The 18,963-nt window shown below is 44.9% G+C and overlaps 1 protein-coding gene across 3 annotated transcripts in view; it reads right to left on the bottom strand.

Annotated features, from left to right (window-relative positions):
* SUMF1 (sulfatase modifying factor 1) overlaps positions 1-18,386 on the bottom strand; it is a 901,271-nt gene extending 882,885 nt beyond the window's left edge. For 2 of the 3 annotated variants that reach the window (XR_011301918.1, XM_069643509.1), the window contains exons 1-2: positions 18,146-18,386; positions 4,333-4,506 (exon numbers count right to left, since the gene is read on the bottom strand). Coding sequence is in view for 2 of the 3 variants with exons in the window: in XM_069643509.1 (XP_069499610.1) it covers positions 4,333-4,506; positions 18,146-18,352 (381 nt within the window). In the remaining variant the exon portion in view is untranslated. The remainder of the gene's footprint in view (positions 1-4,332; positions 4,507-18,145) is intronic. The other variant, XM_069643507.1, reaches the window with a different exon arrangement.
* Positions 18,387-18,963: the final 577 nt, after the last annotated feature.

Raw genomic sequence — 18,963 nt, 5'->3', positions numbered from 1 at the left:
GATCTTGAAGTCTAACCCCTTCTTAATGAGAATTCCCACTCCCCCCTCCTCAATGGACCCGAACCCCAGAACCCCATCCCGGAACACCTCCCCAGGACCACCCTCTCCTCTCCCTTCATATATTTAGTCTCCTGCAATAGAAGGATATCAATTTTTGATCTGCGAAATTCTCTAAAGACAAGTGATCTTTTCGTTGGTGAATTGAGACCTTTGACGTTCAACGTTCCCACCCTTATGGCACCCCTGCAATATGATTCAGGGTTCATCCTAACAACGGGATCTAAGACCATACATATTCTCCGACCATTGTAACTCGCTTCCTTGGTATCGAAACAACCACATGACCGTTGCACTGTTCATAATTCTTAAATTTACACTTGATTCAACACGTGCTGTAGCCCCCCCACACCCTCTCCCTTCCCTCTACCCGAGTTCGGTGGCGTCCAATCGGGCCAAGTTAGACTCACTAGCCCTGGACGAACCACCAGTGGAGACCGTTACCTCACGGTCCCCTCGTAGAATAAACATCAACATAACTAATGAGCCCCCGGGAACCTCCCCCCAGAGTGAGCTCAATTCTGCAAGATAAATGGAGGTCTCAATCACATTTCACCAAAAAGCAAACATGTTGTCCCCTTATCAAATGTCAATTCAAGCAAAGAGTACTATACTTATCGAGGCTCAACTGCCCCCCTCTGGAGAGCCGTTTCCTCTGCGATATTTCCTCGAACCTTTCACCTTCTTCCTCCTCGGGCCCTGTGTCTGCCATTCCCTCCCATCCCTGGGAGGATGGTCACAGGATTCCTCGCAATCCTGCAGGCCTAGTAAATCAGCGATGCAATCCTTGATCTGCTGTTCAGAGCTCAACCTGATCTTCGTGCCTTCATGTTCGAAGGAGAGAGAAAAGGGATATCCCCACCTGTAGCGCGTGTCCCAAGATTTAAGCCACGTCGTGAGTGGTTTGCACATTTTCCTCAGGGCTAATAGGGCGGAGAGGTCCTGATATATCGTTATTTGGGCTCCACTTAGGGTGATGGTGCCTCCACTCCTCGCCTTTTCCAACACTATCTTGATACTGGTGAAATCTTGCCAGCACCGATCTCGGGCCTCCAGGTGGGCCTCCTGCTCTGTGAATGCGTTCTGTCTTGGGTTCATCAATGTTGTCATCCGCAACGAGGAGCTTGATGATGTCGTGAAGGGTCGTTTTTAGGTCCTCCTCGGTTTACCCTTCCTTCTCAGGAATCCCAAAAAAGCGTAGATTGTTTTGTCTTTCGCGATTCTCCAAATCGCCCATCTTAAGTTTGTACTCTTGCTCTCTCCGTTCTAATTCGGTTATTCTGTGGGTCTGCTGCGTTTCCAAGACATCAATTGAGGCCTGATTGTTCTCAACACCTTCAACCCTGTCCTCTATGTTGTCAAGGCGCTGTGTGAGTTTATCGATTTTTCCTCCTATGTTGGCTCCCATATTCTTTATTTCCGCAAGAAAATCTGCAGTTTCTCCTTTTCTCGCGGTGGTTTCTGCACCAGCAATTGATGATGTGGCCATTGTGGGGCCGACGTCAATTCAGGGTGCTGATCCGTATGCGTATATGGCAAGTTTCTGGCGGGCGTTCATGCGCCTGGTGTTGCAGTTTCAACGTGTCGTGAGTGCAGGTGCTCAGATACCTCATACCACAGAGAAGGCACACGTCCCTAGCCCAATTATTTCCTCTTTTTATTCTCTGCCCGAGATGGACCGTTTTAAGAGTGTCTCCGGGGGCCTTTCCCTCTGTGGAGGAGATGCGTTTATTGTTACAGTCTGAGCAAGGATCTTATTATCTAGAGAAGGGCGGGAGTGGGGTTGTTGGTAGTTTCTCAATGTCCCGCGGTCACCTTCACGTGGGGGCCCGCAGATCAGACGCAAAGTGCACCCATTGTGTCCCCACCCCTTTGTTGTCGCTTTAGGGAGGGTCGGGCTCTTCAGGTACCCCTGGAGGTCGCAACAGTGTCGATTGGGCTATCAAGAGGGTATATGGTCTTCAAGGTGTGATCTGCGTCGGATCTTGTGCAGGGCCCTCTCCTATCTCTGCCGCACTGGTATGGTTTACCCTGTGCCTCGCGCACTTCGTTGTTTCCCTTGAGAAATCGTACGGTCGCCAAAGTGGTTATGGCACATCCAGCTCCGGTGAGTGCCTCCTAATTGTGTCTCCGTAGGATGCTTACATGAACTGTAGCTGAGCTGTTCGTGCACAGTGCCAAATTGGTTCTCGTGGTGGGGTAAACCCCGCGGACAACACGCGTCTGGAAGGTAACGCGTTGCCTTTGTTCGTTTTTTGCTGTTTCCTGCCCCAGCGCGGAGGCAAGGCCACAATCAACTATGTTGCAGGTTCGGGCTGAAGGTTCTGTGTCCTACGGCCAAGCAGATGGGGGGCCAACAGGAATCACTTACTTCTCTTGGTTCGCGCTCCGTGCCACATGTGTCCTCGATCGGGTCCCTGTCCAGCAGGGAGTTCACCTCATCTGATCCGTCAGAGGGAGGCGAACTGATCCCTCCGTGGGGTATACGTCTCATCGGTAGAGGGAGCACCGGGCTCGTGCCTCAGTTGTCCCCGCGGGGCGTCCGGCTTCAGACTGCCCAGTTTGTCTCTGGCCCTTTCTCCGCTATTGCGGACCACAGATTGTTCCGCCTGGTCCTCGCATCCAGGAGCGGCGTAGCGTAGATGTGGGGGCTCAGCCACCAAGGCGTGCTCCTCTTGGTGTCAGCGCAGCAGTCTCTCCCGGCCGGCTAAGAGTTCCGGGCCGCATCAAGGGCAAATCCAGTCGTTTCTGCCGCCACGGGTTCTTGGCAATATTTACTGGAAGCCTGGGTCGTTTTCACCCGGGTTTTCTCCCGTGTATGGTTGTTACCTTCATAACCTTCGTGTCGAGTTTTAACCCCGGGGTGGTCCAAAAGTGGGGGCTCATTCCACTTTTCGGGACCTCGGGACGGGAACTCACACAGGAGAGGAACTCATCCGCGCGCCCACTGGGGGCCACCTATTTTGTGTATTTTAACAATTTCAATCTACATGTACCTAAGGCTTCACAGCTCTACATTACAGAAGGCCTATCAACAGTGTTGGGAGTAGGCAGTATATTGCCAAGAAAGTCATCTAATCCCCAGTTCTGGCTCCCTGCTAGCAAAGGAATTGTTTCTCCTGCCCTCAGTGCACTTGTGCAGAATATGTACTCTCCAATTGTGTATTTTTACTTGTTAAAGGATATGCATTCACATTCTATGCCAGGGTTGCACTTCCAACAAGCACTGTTTACCAAGTCCAACTCTGCATCTAAACCTGTGAATGTGGCCTGAAATGCTTGTCAAATCACCTACTTAATTCCTGCAACTTACATTTCCTTGGTTTCTTCGCTCCGAGAGCAGGGCAGACACCTGAATAATATGTTGGAACCTTGCATTCCTTTCCCACAAGGCACACTGCACATTGGACGACGTGCGTTTACTCCTTGATCTGGACAACTGCTGCACCCTTAGGCTACACAATGGAGAACCGAAGGAGCCCTGGGCATCAACCATGTAACCCCACCAGGAGTAACATTACTTAGCCAGTGTCCTCCTCTGGCACCTCAGTTGACCAGAATCCCGCATCAGGCAATTTGAAGATATTCACACACATGCCAAATCAAATGTATAGCTTGCTGCCACTAGGAGTTATTCATGTAATACTTCAATTACTATTTTTGTCTGGGCCTATTGGAAACGGAGGTCAAAGAGGTATTTTATGGGCTAATCCTAACACATGGCAGAACGATGAGGTCAGCCCAGGTGTGCTGGCAGATCTTGGGGTTTGAATGGTTTTCTTCTCTGTGACAGTTGGCCCATTGATTGTAGACCCAGTGTGGGGATGGCCTAGACATGCACCTTTAAATAAATCTGGCTTCAGATACAAATTATACAGGGAATTTCAAATCAGGACACCGGTACAGTACTGGATTAAGTTGTGACTGGACCCGGGATGTTCATTTCACAACAGGAAGTTGTAGCCAGCAGTTTCTAAGCCTAAAGCTCCCAGTGGAGATCAACATAAGCACAGAGTCCAGCGAAATAAATCAAAAGAAAAACTGGTTAAAGACATAGGTAGATGTAATCTCTCACAAATAGGTCTAGACAAACCTAGCACCGTTTGCAAAGTCTGTACATATAATACCAGCCTGGATAAGTGATTCAGGATTCTTAGAATGTCTAAACACTAAGGTAAAATCATTCATCAGTGCTCCTGCCCCAACTGCTGAGACACCTCCCCCTGTGCACCTCTGGCCACAACGCTCCACCTGCGCATAGTATTAGACACATACCTCAGTGCGGTAGCCAGATGACTTAATGAACTGTGCAAAGGCTGCATTGGTGACTTCGTATTGGTCTATATGGAAGTTGTGAATGTGCACTTTCCTGGCAGGCCCTTCACCATCAGGTGGGATGCCCGGCTCATCTGTTCCCATTGTGAATACCCCAGCAGGCACCAGAACCATCTGAAAAAGTAATAAAGCTGCATTCAGCGTCATGTCCAACCGTGCAGACAATATCTTTTCAAAATCACCTTCTTCTAAAAACAAGACCTTCGCACACAAGGAGGGCCAGCGCTCCCCAATGAATGAGGGTCATGAGTGATTGCATAATAAAGGTCAGGTTGCAGAGTCAAGCATCACAAAGCACAGATATCCAGCTCAACAGGAAAGAAATCAGATGGCTATATTCTAGAAGCATGCTAGTCTCGGACAGCACTAATATGAAAGTCGCTCATCAACTGAAATCTTGGGCCTTTTTTTCCTTCTTCTCAACCAAGTCTTTATTGGGAAAAGCAGAAGCCAAACCAAACTAATAAACCTATTGCCAATCCCGACCTCTAAATACTAATAGTGTGGGAAACAATGTTACAAAAAAGAAATAAGTGTTCACAAAATGATATGTCAGGATGTTCAGGACATTGGCCTCCCTTCCCCACGTTTTCAGCAAGGGATAAGGCGTTACACTCAAGCTTAGCACAGTCTCTGGCCTCTCTAGCACGAGGAAACAGTTCAATCATTAGCATCAGAGCCTTCCGTGCCCAAGTCTCCTTGCCTTTCAAAGTCTCTACAATCAGATGGCCTGATGCGACAGACAAACAATAAGTTATTTTCCCCCTTTCAGATTTTCATGAGTACTCAAGTGCTTAGGCAATTGGCTATTCACCTTGGATCCCCTCAGCCGTGCTCAGATCCTTTAACCACAATGTTCGTAGATTTTATGCACCTAATGCCTCATAGGTTACTCTTTCTCAGGTGACTCACAGTTCAGTCCAGATCCTCCTCGGATCTCAAATCCCCATCGGTCGGGCTCAGATCTCGGATCCCCTCGGTTGGGCTTGGATTCCTTTTACTATAATGTTCATAACTTTACACAAACTTGACCGAGTGTCATCGGCATAGGAGTAACACCTGATGCTGAAGGAGCAGATGAGACACACAAGTGCCCAGATATAGATATTAAATAGAATCGGAGACTATGAGGAACCCTGCAGAACTCCACAGCTAAGATGGCAGGGGGCAGATAGAAAAGGCAGCAATGAGAGAGTTCGAGTATGATATGCCAGGAACGAGGTGAACCAGTCTAGTACCTGACCATATATACCCATCTGGGCAAGACGGGACAGCAGGATGGGGTGGTCGACAGTGTCGAATGCCGCTGATAGATCTAATAGAATCTGGGCACCTACCCCACCTAAGTCCACCAGCCTTGCCATATCGTCCTGGAAAGAGACCAGAACACACTCTGTGCCTCTGCCAGGTCTAAAGGCGTACTGTGCAGGGTCAAGGAGGTGAGAAGATTCAAGAAAAGAAAAGTAATGGGGACACCAGGGACTCAAGCAGTTTAGTGAGGAAGGGGAGAAGTGAAATGGGGCAAAAATTACTAAGAACAGTAGGGTCAAGTGATGGCTTCTTTAGAAGGGGGATCACTCTTGCAGCTTTTAAGTCGGGAGGAACTGACCCAGACTGACATGAGTTATTAATAGCAGCTGCAATTTCCAGCAGAAGGTCGGGGGGATCTTTTTCATAATGGCCACGGGGATAGCATCCGAAGGAGAACATGACTGCATCTTTTGGATAGCAGCCAAAACATCTTCTTCCGAGAACATAGGAAAAGACAACCACTTTGTGGTGCCTACCAGGTCTGTAACACGGTTTGAGCAGCCATCATTACTAGAGGAGATGTTAATAGCATTCAGAATGTTTTGACGAATATCAGCGATTTTAGTAATCACACATTTTTTGCGTGGGTCTAACACTAGAGGTACGTTTGTCTGATGTTGAAAGAGACTTAACTGCTTAACAGAGCTTTGGGATGGCATAAGGCTACTTCAATTTTCTCGGATGCATGCAGTATTTTTGCTGCTTTGGCAGCTGCTGAGTAGGCCGCTAGGCATGATTTATATAATATTTTGAGAGATGGATCATAGGTTTTGCACCATTTGCACTTGGCCTGTCTCAATTTCAGCCTCGCAGCTTTAAGATGGTCAGAGAACCAGGGCTCGGACGTAGCAGGGCTACATTATCTGCGGCCTCATGAAGTATTTGAGACAGCAGAGAGAGGGAGGCAGGCGGTGATGTGTTGCATTTAGCAGCAACTAGTAAAACCAGGCCTTGAATGTCAACAGGGCGCCATGAGCAAAACCAAATTTTGGATGTCGGCATCTTAGCAAGTGGTCCCATTACATTGAGCCAGCAGGTTATCAAGGAATGGTCCGACCATAATACAGGTTCTACTGACTATAAAGTCAGTAGGGTGTTTTTAGCGAAGATCAGGTCCAATGTATTACCTAGTTTATGTGTGGGGGTCTGTACAATTTGATGTAAATCAAGGCCCAACAGACTATCAAAAAGGAGATTTATGGCAGGGGGCCTGGGAAGATTGAATTTTAAATTGAGGTCCCCTAATACCACCAACTGGGTGTCTCTCACATCTAGGTCAGCCAATAGGTCTGTAAGGAGTTCCCCAAAATTCCCAGGGGGGGGGCGACATGCAAGAAAGAAATGAGCATACAGGGGATATTGTGCATCTAAAAAGGAGAGCTTCCATGTCCAAACCATGATGGCAGCTGAGCTGGGTAACATAAATGACTGCAATACTGCCCCCGTGTTGGGAGTAAGGGGAAGACAGTCCAGGTGGATGATGCGATAATTAAGCGGGATGGACTGAACTAGTGCAGGCGCTGAACTAGGTACAAGCCATGTTTCAATCAAGCACAGCAGGGCCGGAAGACGTTCAGATTGGCATGGGCTGGCAGGGAACGCGTATTTAATAGTAACACAGAGGGAGAGGAGGTAGCAACTCCAGCAGTCAGCGCCTCTCCAGGACAGGCCGACTTCGTGTTGAGAGGCGTAATATTCCAGCCATACGGGAATGTGGTATGAATTACAGCGAGCACCAACAGCTGCCTCCTAGAATAGTGTTGGCGCCCATGCGTCCCGTCCTTGGCACAGACAGGCTCACCTTAAGTGCCCACTGCGCAGGTTGTCTACGAAAGGAGACTAGCCTCTAGCCCCAACCCTAACTTGCAGCCTGAAACAATTAAGTGAGGCAATCACAATCAGCCGCGGTGCGGCGTAAAGAAATACATGTACACAGTAAGATTTAAAACAATGCAAATACGATCAAATTACAGCAACAACGTGGCTTTATAACAGCCTTTCTCGTTAAGGAGCAGCCTCACCTCTCCCAAGGAAGGCATGGTATCCAGCAGTAGACACAGATACAATTTTCGAAAACGTTTATTTTGTATTTTGGTTTGGTTGGTAATATTCCTAATTGGCCCCAACTCTAGAATTGGAGTAGTCTCGACCATTAAATAAATAACAAACAAGTACAAGTCAGTCTAGTCAAAATAAAAAAGGCCTATACCAAGAAACCCTAACCTAACAAATGTGTTACGGGAATACAAAAAGGAAAATAGTGTCGCAAAAGAAATGTCAGAATGGCTTAAGTAACAACTCCTTTCCCCACGTTCAGCCCCATGGAGTCTAGAGAGTTACTTAAAAAGGATAGGTGGATGGCAGAGTTCAATCAGTCTTGCACAATGAACAGTTCAGTCTTGGGCTTCAAACTTCTGGTAGTTCAATCACGTCCTTCGGCATCGTACGCCTTGTCATCAATACTCTGTTCACATTACAGTTTTGCACAGGCTTCCCTCTGCCAGGCTTGAGCCGGTCTTCTTTGTGGGGGTTCCCTTCCCCATGTTTTACCCTAGGTATCTTTTCACTGTCAAAGACTTCCAAAACTTTTACATAGACCTCTACAGGACCACTTCGATCTCTCTTTCAACAATTCTGCAATTCACAATCTTCCTCATCTTGTAACACCACTGTCTCTTGGTACACGTAGTTCTTATTCCCTTTAGTATGCCCTCTTGGCCTTTTTCAAAGTTCATATACTTGTCGATCAGCCGGTTGGCCTTCAATTTTCCACAGCCTGGTTTGCATCAGCCCCAAAAGAGCTGTTCCATCTCATGCCCAGCCAAGCTCCAAGTGTGCCTGTGCATGCCACACCTTTTATTCTCAAAGGAGGTGTTAACAAATGGCAGGTGTGCATTGTTAAGACTACGTGCCTGACTCTGCCTGGCCTCATTACAGGGACAAAGCCAATGCAAGCCAGTGGAGGTAATCTTTCTGACCTCATTCCTCATCTTCCTTGGCTCAGTACTGTTGTCAATGTAAAGTGGGGAGGAATTATGGGAGCTGTAGTTTCCAATAAAATAAGCAGGGATAGGGGTTAGGTGGGTTGTGGAAAAAGGGGGATATGATATGCTTAATACCCAGAGGTTTCTACGCGCGGACCCAGGGATCGAACATGTGTTGCTCGGTGTCCTTTTGCTTCCAAGGCGAGCATGTTGTCCCTGAGCTATCTTCCTGAGAAACCATGTCTCAACATTGGGTGCTTCTCCCCCACTCTCCGAGGACCCCCTACCCAGGTGATACTCCCTCGCTTGTCCAACCCCAGGGTTGGGATCCAAAAGCGATGGCCTTTCCCAGGCCAGCTCAGTAAGGGACTTCCGGGGACTAGGTCTCGCTGGCGTTACAAACTGTGTGATCCAGAGCAGCTCCACAACACTGCACTTCTCAAAAGAAAAAAAAGAAGTGGTACTCAACTATGTGGCGAGATAAAATGGAAAGCATTTCATTAAACTGAATCGCAATAAAAGACTAAACTCCTGCAGAAATTACTGTTGAAAGGTCTGCTTGCTCCCTCCTCCCTCCTCCTCTTTTCCCCAACTTGCAGTGTCCATAATGCCTCCTTTGCAGACTTCTCCATTACAGAGAAGCATTTCCTTTTGAACACGAACGTTTTTACTCTGTGCCTTGGAATCTGCGCTGGGAGTTTTCTTAAACTCGCGCACGGCAAACACTCGCTCCCAGGAGGGGGCGGAGCACAGTGCAACTCACGTGACTGCTCACGTGACTTTCCCTGCCCACAAAATCGAGCCAGTCTACCCTTGTGGCGTTAAGCCCGATGGAGTAAAGCACATCGGCTGTTGTGCGGCTGTTTGGCGCTGGGGCGCACCAACTAAATTCGGGGGAGACTGCGGAGTTCTCATTTCTTTGATCCCCATCCTGAACGTAAATTAATTTCATTTCAGTCATAATCCCCAGCGGGGAAGGAAACGAATCACAAAAAAAAAAATCCAGCGGCAGAAGGGCTGTGCTCGAAAGTAACAAGAAAATCACAAAGAGAGGCATTGAACGATGGCCTCGACTACAACAATAATAGAAGACAGTAGTAACATCTCTATAGGTGGGGCCACAGCCCGCCCACTCACAAGAGCAACCTCTAGACTTCCACTGCAACAGCGAGAGAGGCCGGGGAACATCTACGACATATACAAGGAAAGAGGTAAGACAGCTGCGTTTCCCAGAATATCGAACATTGACTTGTCTAAAAACTCAGAAAACACAGAGTTGGGAGGGAGGGAACAGAGGAGGGAAGCAGTCAAACGAGATATGAATATCAATCCATTCATATCGACAACATCAGCAATCGCATACATAAATACAACCACAAAAGTCTATGACGAAGGAAATGCTCTTTGTGAGAAAGCCCATAGAGAAAGTATGACAACTGAGTGCGTAAACAAAGTCCAGATCTCATCCACAGTTGAAAAGCCATTAGTACAGCAGTGTACAAACGTAAAGGAATTTCACTGTGAAGATATAGAATCAACATCACCATTGCCAGTTGAACTCCTAAACGTGACTGACGCTGAACTAACAGATCTTGGAATGTTGTTGGAAGCTCAGCAAAACAGAACTGATTTAAGAACGGAAGAAGTGGAAACAAGAGATAATCTGCCCGCGGAAGAAAGGAACGAGGGTAGTCTAATAACGACAATCCGAGAACACGACGGAGTATATCCACCAGAAACTCTGTTTGACCAAAATCTAAAAAACAAAGTACTATCGATAATTGAAGACGAAGATATTACCAGCGAAAGCAACACCGAAAAAGTCTTACAACCACTTAACAATGACATGGACGAATCAGTCTATTCAGACGCGTCCGAAATACTATCAATAAGTGACAAAGGAGAGAATCACAAGACAGACAACAGCAGATTACCACTCGACGACTTGAATGTCTCCAAAGAACAAATAACTAACATAAAGGCTCAATTGGAAGCAGGACCAAACGAGAATGACTATAAAAAATTGGAATCATTAATCAAGCAAAGAGTGCAGAGAATTGGAACTAGTCAGAAAGAAGGGAATGACCCACACAGACAGACAATTCAGCTCATTCAATCAGCAAAGAAAAAATTGCATTCCCCCTTAATCGGGAAAAGACCTGCTGCTAAAAATGGTGGTCAGGAAAACTCAATTGCCGAAGAGATTGGAGAATACGAATGGAGAGAACAGTTTATTAAAACAATGGAAGGAACCACAATGAAGAGAATAACAACAGGTAGTAGATCAAAACCCAGCCAGGAAAGCAGTCCCACTATAGGGAGAGGTGAACCTATAGACCCGGGAGCACGAACAAAAACTTCGACCAGCGCGTACGGACTTCGACCTGAGAAGACCCCGTGTCGGGCACTAAGAACTGAGCAGTTCCTTAATTTCGATGACGCTGACTTATCGACATATTCACCAATTGACAAAAGATGCTTGCACTCAACATTCGAAAAAAGGCGCCGGTTCCTTGATGCTCAAATACAACAAGGGGACAAGTCCAGCGAAAACATCACAACGAGATGCACCGCAACACAGACAGATGAATGCTCACCACAAAGAAAGACGCAATACATCATTCACGCGCATAGTACTAAAAAAAACGCAACAGGAAACAAAAGAGAGCATAAACATCAACGAAGAAGTAGTTGCAGGTCCAACTTAATTCCCACAACTAGGAACACAATTGCAGAATAATGTAATGGCTGCCTTAACAATCTCGTTAGCCCCATACATGAAACTGTATGAATCCATCAGTGAAAACGTAAAGGACAACAACGCTCTCGTAGCTTTAATGCTCACCAAGCTAACCGCCCAAGAAATAACAGCTTTAAAATTGGAAGCAAGGTTAAATCAAGAAGCAGAAACCTCAGCGGAATGGCAAAGGAGACTGTTTGACCTTGCAAGTGGAGATAGACATGAAAAAGACTTCTTGACAAACGCCTTGTTAGACTCACTAAAATGGATGCGGAAAGCCACTGAGTCTGGAGAGAGGAACCAAAAACTCCAGAGGCGGGAGGCAACCACCAAACAAATGGTCACGACGGAAAATAGACCCGATACAAGTAGTTTTGGGAGCTATGATAGAGAAAATCGAGAAGACTGCACAGCACTAACACATAGTGGAAAGTTGAATAAAGGTACGTTAGCAAAAACCAGAGTGCAAGACCCAGACGATTTAGGAACTCGATCAAATTGCACCAGCGAAAACACGAACTGTAAGGAAAAAACCTCTGAAGGTCTGGTTGAAGCCCCAAGGAAGAACAACAAGACTAAATGAGCCGACGAGCTCTTAGCCGAAACAAGAGACAACAAGCTTACAAAGAAAACCTTGAACAATGAGGAGCACTATCCCGTGTTTGGTTGTAATCAAAACAAAAACACGGTCGAGGCTACAAAAACATCAAAAAAATTCTTAAGGTAACTAAAACAGTAGAGACCAAAGAAAAGAGAATTTCGAAAACTGCAAAAAAAGGAGAGGGATCTACAAAAAGCATACGGTCAATATTTAGGAATGTTAAAAAAACAAGTGAAAATGAGGACGCGACCTTAAGTAAAGAACTAGAACGAACAAATCGACCGCCTCTCAAACAAAGTGATAGGCATGTAGTGCGGATCAATGAGGACGAAGAAAGCGTCCTAGAGTCGCAAGATAATTCAAGAGATCTGATTGAGGATGCCTCTTTTTACATCGAAGAGGTGGAAGCATACAATAGGCAAAATATAATGGAAGTGGTTGAGTCTCCTTGTCAAGTGCAAAACGAAGAAAGTCCACTACAAGGTGAAGAAAAAACAAAGGATGACGAAAGCTTGTATTTGGAATCGGAGGAAGATGAATACCATGAATGTTCAGGTTTTCTAACTTTAGATGAAAAAAGAAATAGAACCAACAGGGAAAAACTCCCGACAGAAAAAGCAAAGATCAAGAGAAACCCCTCAGGAGAAGCGCATAATCTATGGAACCCAAAGCACCCAAGGAAAAAACAGTCCATTGTGCAGAATCACAACTACATGAAAAAACAACAAAACGAAAGAGTCCAGTCTCCTGAAAAGGTGCTGGTCGAAAATCTGCTTGAAGAAAACGAAGGTAAAAACCTAAATCGGAAAAACGTGATAGCCCTGCTTCACTGTGTGGATAAATTGAGAAAGATAAGAAATGAAGACATAGCGGTGGTTGAATACATTGACGAAGAACGTGTAGATATAGTGGTTCTACATCTGAAATCAAGAACTCTTAAAGAATTAATTTTAAAAGACGGAAAAGAGTTGTTGAAACGAGGCTACGAGATTCGTGAAGTTTTAAACATTCCAAAAACAGATGACAACAAGAAAAAAGAGCAATCACCTCGTGAACAGAAAAGAGCATCAACAACGTCTGTACCACTAATGGGAGGGGTTAGAAAGCAAAAAGAAAACTTCAAAATAACAGTGACAAACACGAATGGAGAACTGGAGGAAATGGTGAAAGATGACTTAAGAAAAACAGAAAAAACAAATAGGGACAGAAAAGACAGTCTGAAAAGGAAAGTAGAGCTCCAAGAAGACTGGCTATGGTTAGCAAGTTCCCTATTTGAAGATGGAAAACACTGATAGCAAAGAAAGTCGGAAGTAAAAAACAAGGAATCACTGTTCTCGTGGAACACGAGGGGATTTAAGCACTTGATGACGAAGGAGAACCCTCTTTGGAACAACGCCACAATAATATGTTTACAGGAGACCTGGTTACGTGAAATGCCGGTATGCAGAAATTTCGAGATCGCCATGAACCCCGCAAAAAAAGAACGAGACGGGAGACCTTATGCCGGCCTAATCACATTAATAAGTAAGGGAAGTGGGTGGCGGATCATGGAGAAAGGAAATGCAACCCACCTCATACAATGGACTCTGTTAGAAACCGACAGTGACTCTAAGAATGTGGAAATGTCGTCCTTATTAGTGATAAACGTCTATTGGAACCCAGTAGGAATCACAACCACCCAGTTCCTTCAAGCTATAACAGACATAATAGTCAAAAGAAGGGAACAGAATTCAACGTGTCAAATAATCGTATGTGGTGATCTAAACATAAAATGTTTGACAAAAAATGGGCTCCCGCGATTAGAAGAACTACAGACGGGGAGCTCAAACGCGGCCAGATGGGCACAGATGGCAAAAGGTTTTAACCTGCAGATGTTAAACGGTCAAACACGCGGCGACATCCCAGGTAAATACACGTGGTCGAATGGTCAAGCAGCGACAACAATAGATTACATTTGGGTCTCTTTACCACTGATGTTGGAAATAGAAAACTTTGAAATACTATGTCAAAACGACAGCGACCACAACATCCTTAAAACATCATGGAGGAGTGAGAAAAACTTAAAATCTTACGGGAATAGTACTAATCTAGCCTTAAATCCATCGGTAAATCGAATAAGGCTGACAATGAAAAATATTCAATCATTGAAAGAGGTCTTCGTCGAACCAGATAATAACTCGACGGGACACCTCAATTATGAAATATTGCTAGAAGCCTATAAAACAACGAGCTCAGGACTCAAAACTGACGCATTAACACACAAGCACAAATACAGCAGAGAACTAGTTGAAAGGAGGAAACAACTAAGAAAGGAAATAAGAGCTTGTAAAAAAAGAAAAAATGACTCAAACACAGATAAACAAAGGAACATCAAAGTATGCCAAAATCAATACAAAAACTGGCTCACAGACTTCAAAACAAGACGACTCCAAGAGCAAGGAGAGGCAATGCTAAAGACCCTACAAAAGGCCAACACCAGAGTAACATGGGACCTAATAAACAATTGTACCCTGAACCATCAAAGCAGATTAATATGTGGAGTATCTGAGAATGATTGGATAAAACACTACACAGAAGTCTTCTCAGCCAGAGCGGACGACGTAGACCTACCCGAAGAGATAACAACACTTCCTTGGATAAAAATGATGGACGAGGAGGAAATTGAAATCGCTATTCGGAAATTAAAAGACTCTTCCGCTGCAGGACCTGATGGGTTGACGAATATCCATCTGAAGAAAGATCCAAAATCATGGGCAGTGATAATAAACATCTTATTTAAGAGAATTGTACAACAAAGAAAGATCCCAGAAACATGGACAAAAAGCATAACAGTGCCAATATACAAAAAGGGTCAACGTGATTTGCCTACAAATTATCGACCTATCTCGCTACTAGCAACAACAGGAAAGCTTTTTGCAGCAGACTTACAGAAAAATCTGTCAAAATGGGCAGAGACGAACAACATCATTGACCCGCGACAAACAGGGTTCACAAAGCGTACAGGAACTGATCTAAACCTATTTCTCATATCAATGGTAAAAACCAATGCAATTGAGTTCAAAAAAGAACTACACTTGGCATTTATTGATCTAAGCCAAGCATTCGATACCGTAAACAGAAGAAAGCTATGGGAAAAGTTAAAATCCTGGTCTTGTCCTGCGGAATTGCTGAACCCAATAAAGGCTTTACATCAAAACACGACCACTCAAATCAGAGTAAACGATCGAGGGGACTTGACGGCCAACATCAGAATCAACAAGGGTGTGAAGCAAGGCTGTCCGCTTGCAGCAACATTATTCAAACTGTTTATAGCCGACATTCAAGAAATAACATCATGCACAAGACATTTCAGTCCGAAAATAAACAATCAGGAAGTGGCGATATTATGCTATGCAGACGACATAGTATTACTAGATGAAACAAGAATGGGGCTACAACGACTCATAAACAACTTACAAACCTATATGCAAAAAAACGACCTGAAGATCAATGTGGGAAAATCAAAGATCCTGACAATCAACGGCAAGAACAACGCCATAATGAAAAAATTTAAATGGCATATAGCAGGAGAACCTCTTGAACGAATACTGACGATAAAATATTTAGGAGTCGGTCTTAATGCCTCAACAGTGGAAAAGAGTTGGGTAGAAACTCTGCTCGTAAAAGTCAGAAATCTAAGTGCTCAAGGAAGGGTCCTAGACGGCAAATATGGAAAATTTTCGTTGGCACTGGTAAGATTGTTCGACGTTCAAAAAGTCCTGCCCTCCTTAACATACGGAAGTGAAGCCGGCTTGAATCTATCATATAAAGTATGGTCGAAATTGGAAAGCGGATTTTGGAAACCAGTACTGAAGCGTCCAAGGTGCACGCCGATAGTAGCAATAAGAGCAGAACTTGGGCTCGAGTCACTTGAAGCCATAATGAAATGGAAATCATTATGCCCGTTGAGAAAAATCTGTGAAACCAGTCCGGCAGAGAGCTACAAAATACTGGCATCCAATGGAGTAGACAAAAGTTAATGGATTCATCTAAAGAAGAACTGATTACAAACCCCAACAAAGTAAAAGAAAAGCTCATGAGACAAGACTGGATTGCAACAAGAGAGGCCAAAATGAAGTTAAGGAACATAAAAACCATGGCAGTCGAACATAGAAAAAGAAATGTGCGTGCTTCCAGAGTATCTAGCAAAATTTCCCTCATACACACATAGAGCAACATTACTAAAAATCCAGTTGGGAGTCTACCCAACAAACAAATATAAAAACAGAACTGGAGGAAGAGGGATCAATGAAGGGCGCTGCAGGTTCTGTCAAAAAGAGCGTCAACTGGAGACACCGATGCATCTCATGCTAAACTGCACAGCCGTTTCAAAGGACAGAAAACGTTTGCTATCGAGATATATGCTAAAAATAACCCAAAGCAACGATGGGACTATTTTATTCAAGGACATAATCCCAGATTCTCATGTGCGGGTATAAACTTTTTGGATAAAATACTCAAAGAAAAAGACGACGAACTAGCAGATGAAAACAAACAAACATCCGGATACACCAAGTAAACATGCAAACATATACCTTAGGAGGCGATGGGCGTAAAGTCAGTCTTGACGAAACGAAAGGAAAAGAGTTGAAATCGAAATGATATGAAAAGTGTGATAAAAGTTTAAATTCAAACTAAAATACTACACTATAAATAAAAAATAAATAAATAAATAAATAAATGCCTCCTTTAGGGCCAACGGTGTAAAACAAAAAGAGCCATACATTCAGCACCAGAGCTTCCAGCAAATCAGGAGAACACCATTTTGTCAAATGGGCTATAGCAGTAACACATGAGGTCCTCTGAGTTTTCATACAGAGCACGGATTGATTTGGAAAGCATGGGCAATTACTTTCTAAACACTTGTCTTTGTTATTATTAGTGCGTGACTTTCTATTAGGTAAATGTTTCATTAATTGGAACTGTGCTAAACGTGTTGGACTAGATACTACATAACAACAAACTGGAGGTTTGCGTGAAATGAAATAATCCCAGATTCACTGCTTACATGTGTGTTTCTTGGAAAACAAATGTTTTCACTGTGTATTGTATGCAAGAATTGGGAGTTCTCAAAGCCTGCTATCATGTGTACATCACAAAACTGGTGTAAAAACAGGACAAAAAACAATGTTTGAGAGATGGTTACATAGAGCTGACAGATCAAACTTCAAGTTGATGACTTAATAGTAATCCATTTGATTGTGATTGAATTCACTGATATGTTTCAGCACAGCATGCTGTAAAGACTATGCTTTGAGAAGTGCGTGGCCACGTGACTGTAGTAGAAGTGTGGTGAGAGAGAGAGAGAGAGAGAGAGAACTGCGAAAACGGAAGCGTGGCACTGTGCGAAATGAACTGAAATGGGTCAAGGAGACTTTGGCGTAAGGGCGACTTTCAGACCGTCCCAGGCTGAGCCCTCCCCCCCCCCCCCCCCCATTTAAAGCACTGAACGGAAGCCAGAGAACAAGATAGGGCACTGAACCAGAAGACCACTGACTATCATGTGCTGATTATCAAAATGGGCATGGTAGTGAGACTAGTGACGTGAATGACACTCAAGTACTTCGAGAATTCACAGATCTGCCTTCTGTAGTCATTGACTCCCAGCCAGGAAGAAAACGTTACGCATACAGAGCTCTCAAGTTTACCCTGGAAATGAGTTACTGTTTTTTTTCCCTTTCAATTATGGGACTTGTAGTTTTTGCTTTCCATTATGAAAAGTAGGAAACTGCAGTCTCAGAGTTCCAAGCAGAAACATGACCGGATGGACTTTTGACAAACTTGAGAGCTCTGTACATTTGCCGGGAGTTCATCTGCTAGAACCCAGGTATAACTTTCAGATTTCTTGTTTGTAGCTCATAGAATTTCGATCTTCAGGTAAGTGCCATCAAAAACTCCTCAAATCCCAAAATGTCAATTGTCTTCTTCCCATTATTGACAAGTATATAACGCTGAATTTGCAAACCTATTCTAGGAGTGTGTCATCTCGCTCTCCAACTCCTGTATAATGGGCACGTCGGCACCTGATCAACGTTTACCCCCCACTCACACACACACCAGAGATACCCATTCACGAACCTGGGGCGCATTCCTTGGTTCCTGCTTTAGCGGCTCGTTGGCCTCTCGGGAGTACCTGTGTGCAGCGCGATGGCTAGCCTCTCCCGGAGAATCTCTGGAGCCCCCTTGACATCCACAGGAACCAAACCCTGGCGCCGGCACAAGTAGTAGAAAGAACCCCAGACTCAGGAGTGGGAGCTGTGGAACCCCGGCTATGTGCGCAGCCATCTTGTCAGCCACGTGACCTGTGCTATCATGTGACTTTAAGGAAGTGTATCTGGTTTTATATAGAACTACGTTTGATCCCATATCTGCCTCACCTCTGGGTTTAGCCCCGAGACTCAGGGTTTTCACGCTCTTCTCCGGGTAAGAGCGTAGAGTCTCAGGGTTTTCGCTGCAGGGCTGGAGCAGTCATCCTTGAAGCGGCTATGGCGGTACTTGTAAATTGTAAATCATGTATGTTCACGTGATTTTACAATTAATGATGACTTTTATTTGTTCCGGCCAGGGAAACCCTGGTCAACGGCTTGATAAACGTTAAAGTGATGTCTTACAGACTGCAGGCATTTTTCCCTCGTTCTCCGTGTTGCTTTTCAGTAAGCCATTTGTAAAGTCTTACTGCAGGCATTAGCAGACAAGTGTGTGGGAATGGCCCATTTCTCTGTAAAGCCACAGCTCACTGGGATGGCCTGTTTAGCATTTAAAAGCCCCTTAATTTTCATCTACTCTGCATAGCTCTCAACCATTTGTGTTGCAAAGGCGGGTGAAATCACCCGATTTTGTTTTTGGCGGGTGAGACGCCCATTAGAATGAATGGGCGTGCAGGAGGCTTGGCGGGT

Source organism: Ambystoma mexicanum, chromosome 2p (assembly GCF_040938575.1).
Source record: "Ambystoma mexicanum isolate Mex_15411 chromosome 2p, UKY_AmexF1_1, whole genome shotgun sequence".
Lineage (NCBI taxonomy): Eukaryota > Metazoa > Chordata > Amphibia > Caudata > Ambystomatidae > Ambystoma > Ambystoma mexicanum.
The sequence above is the reverse complement of the archived record's forward strand: the minus strand, read 5'-3'. Positions and strand labels throughout refer to the sequence as shown.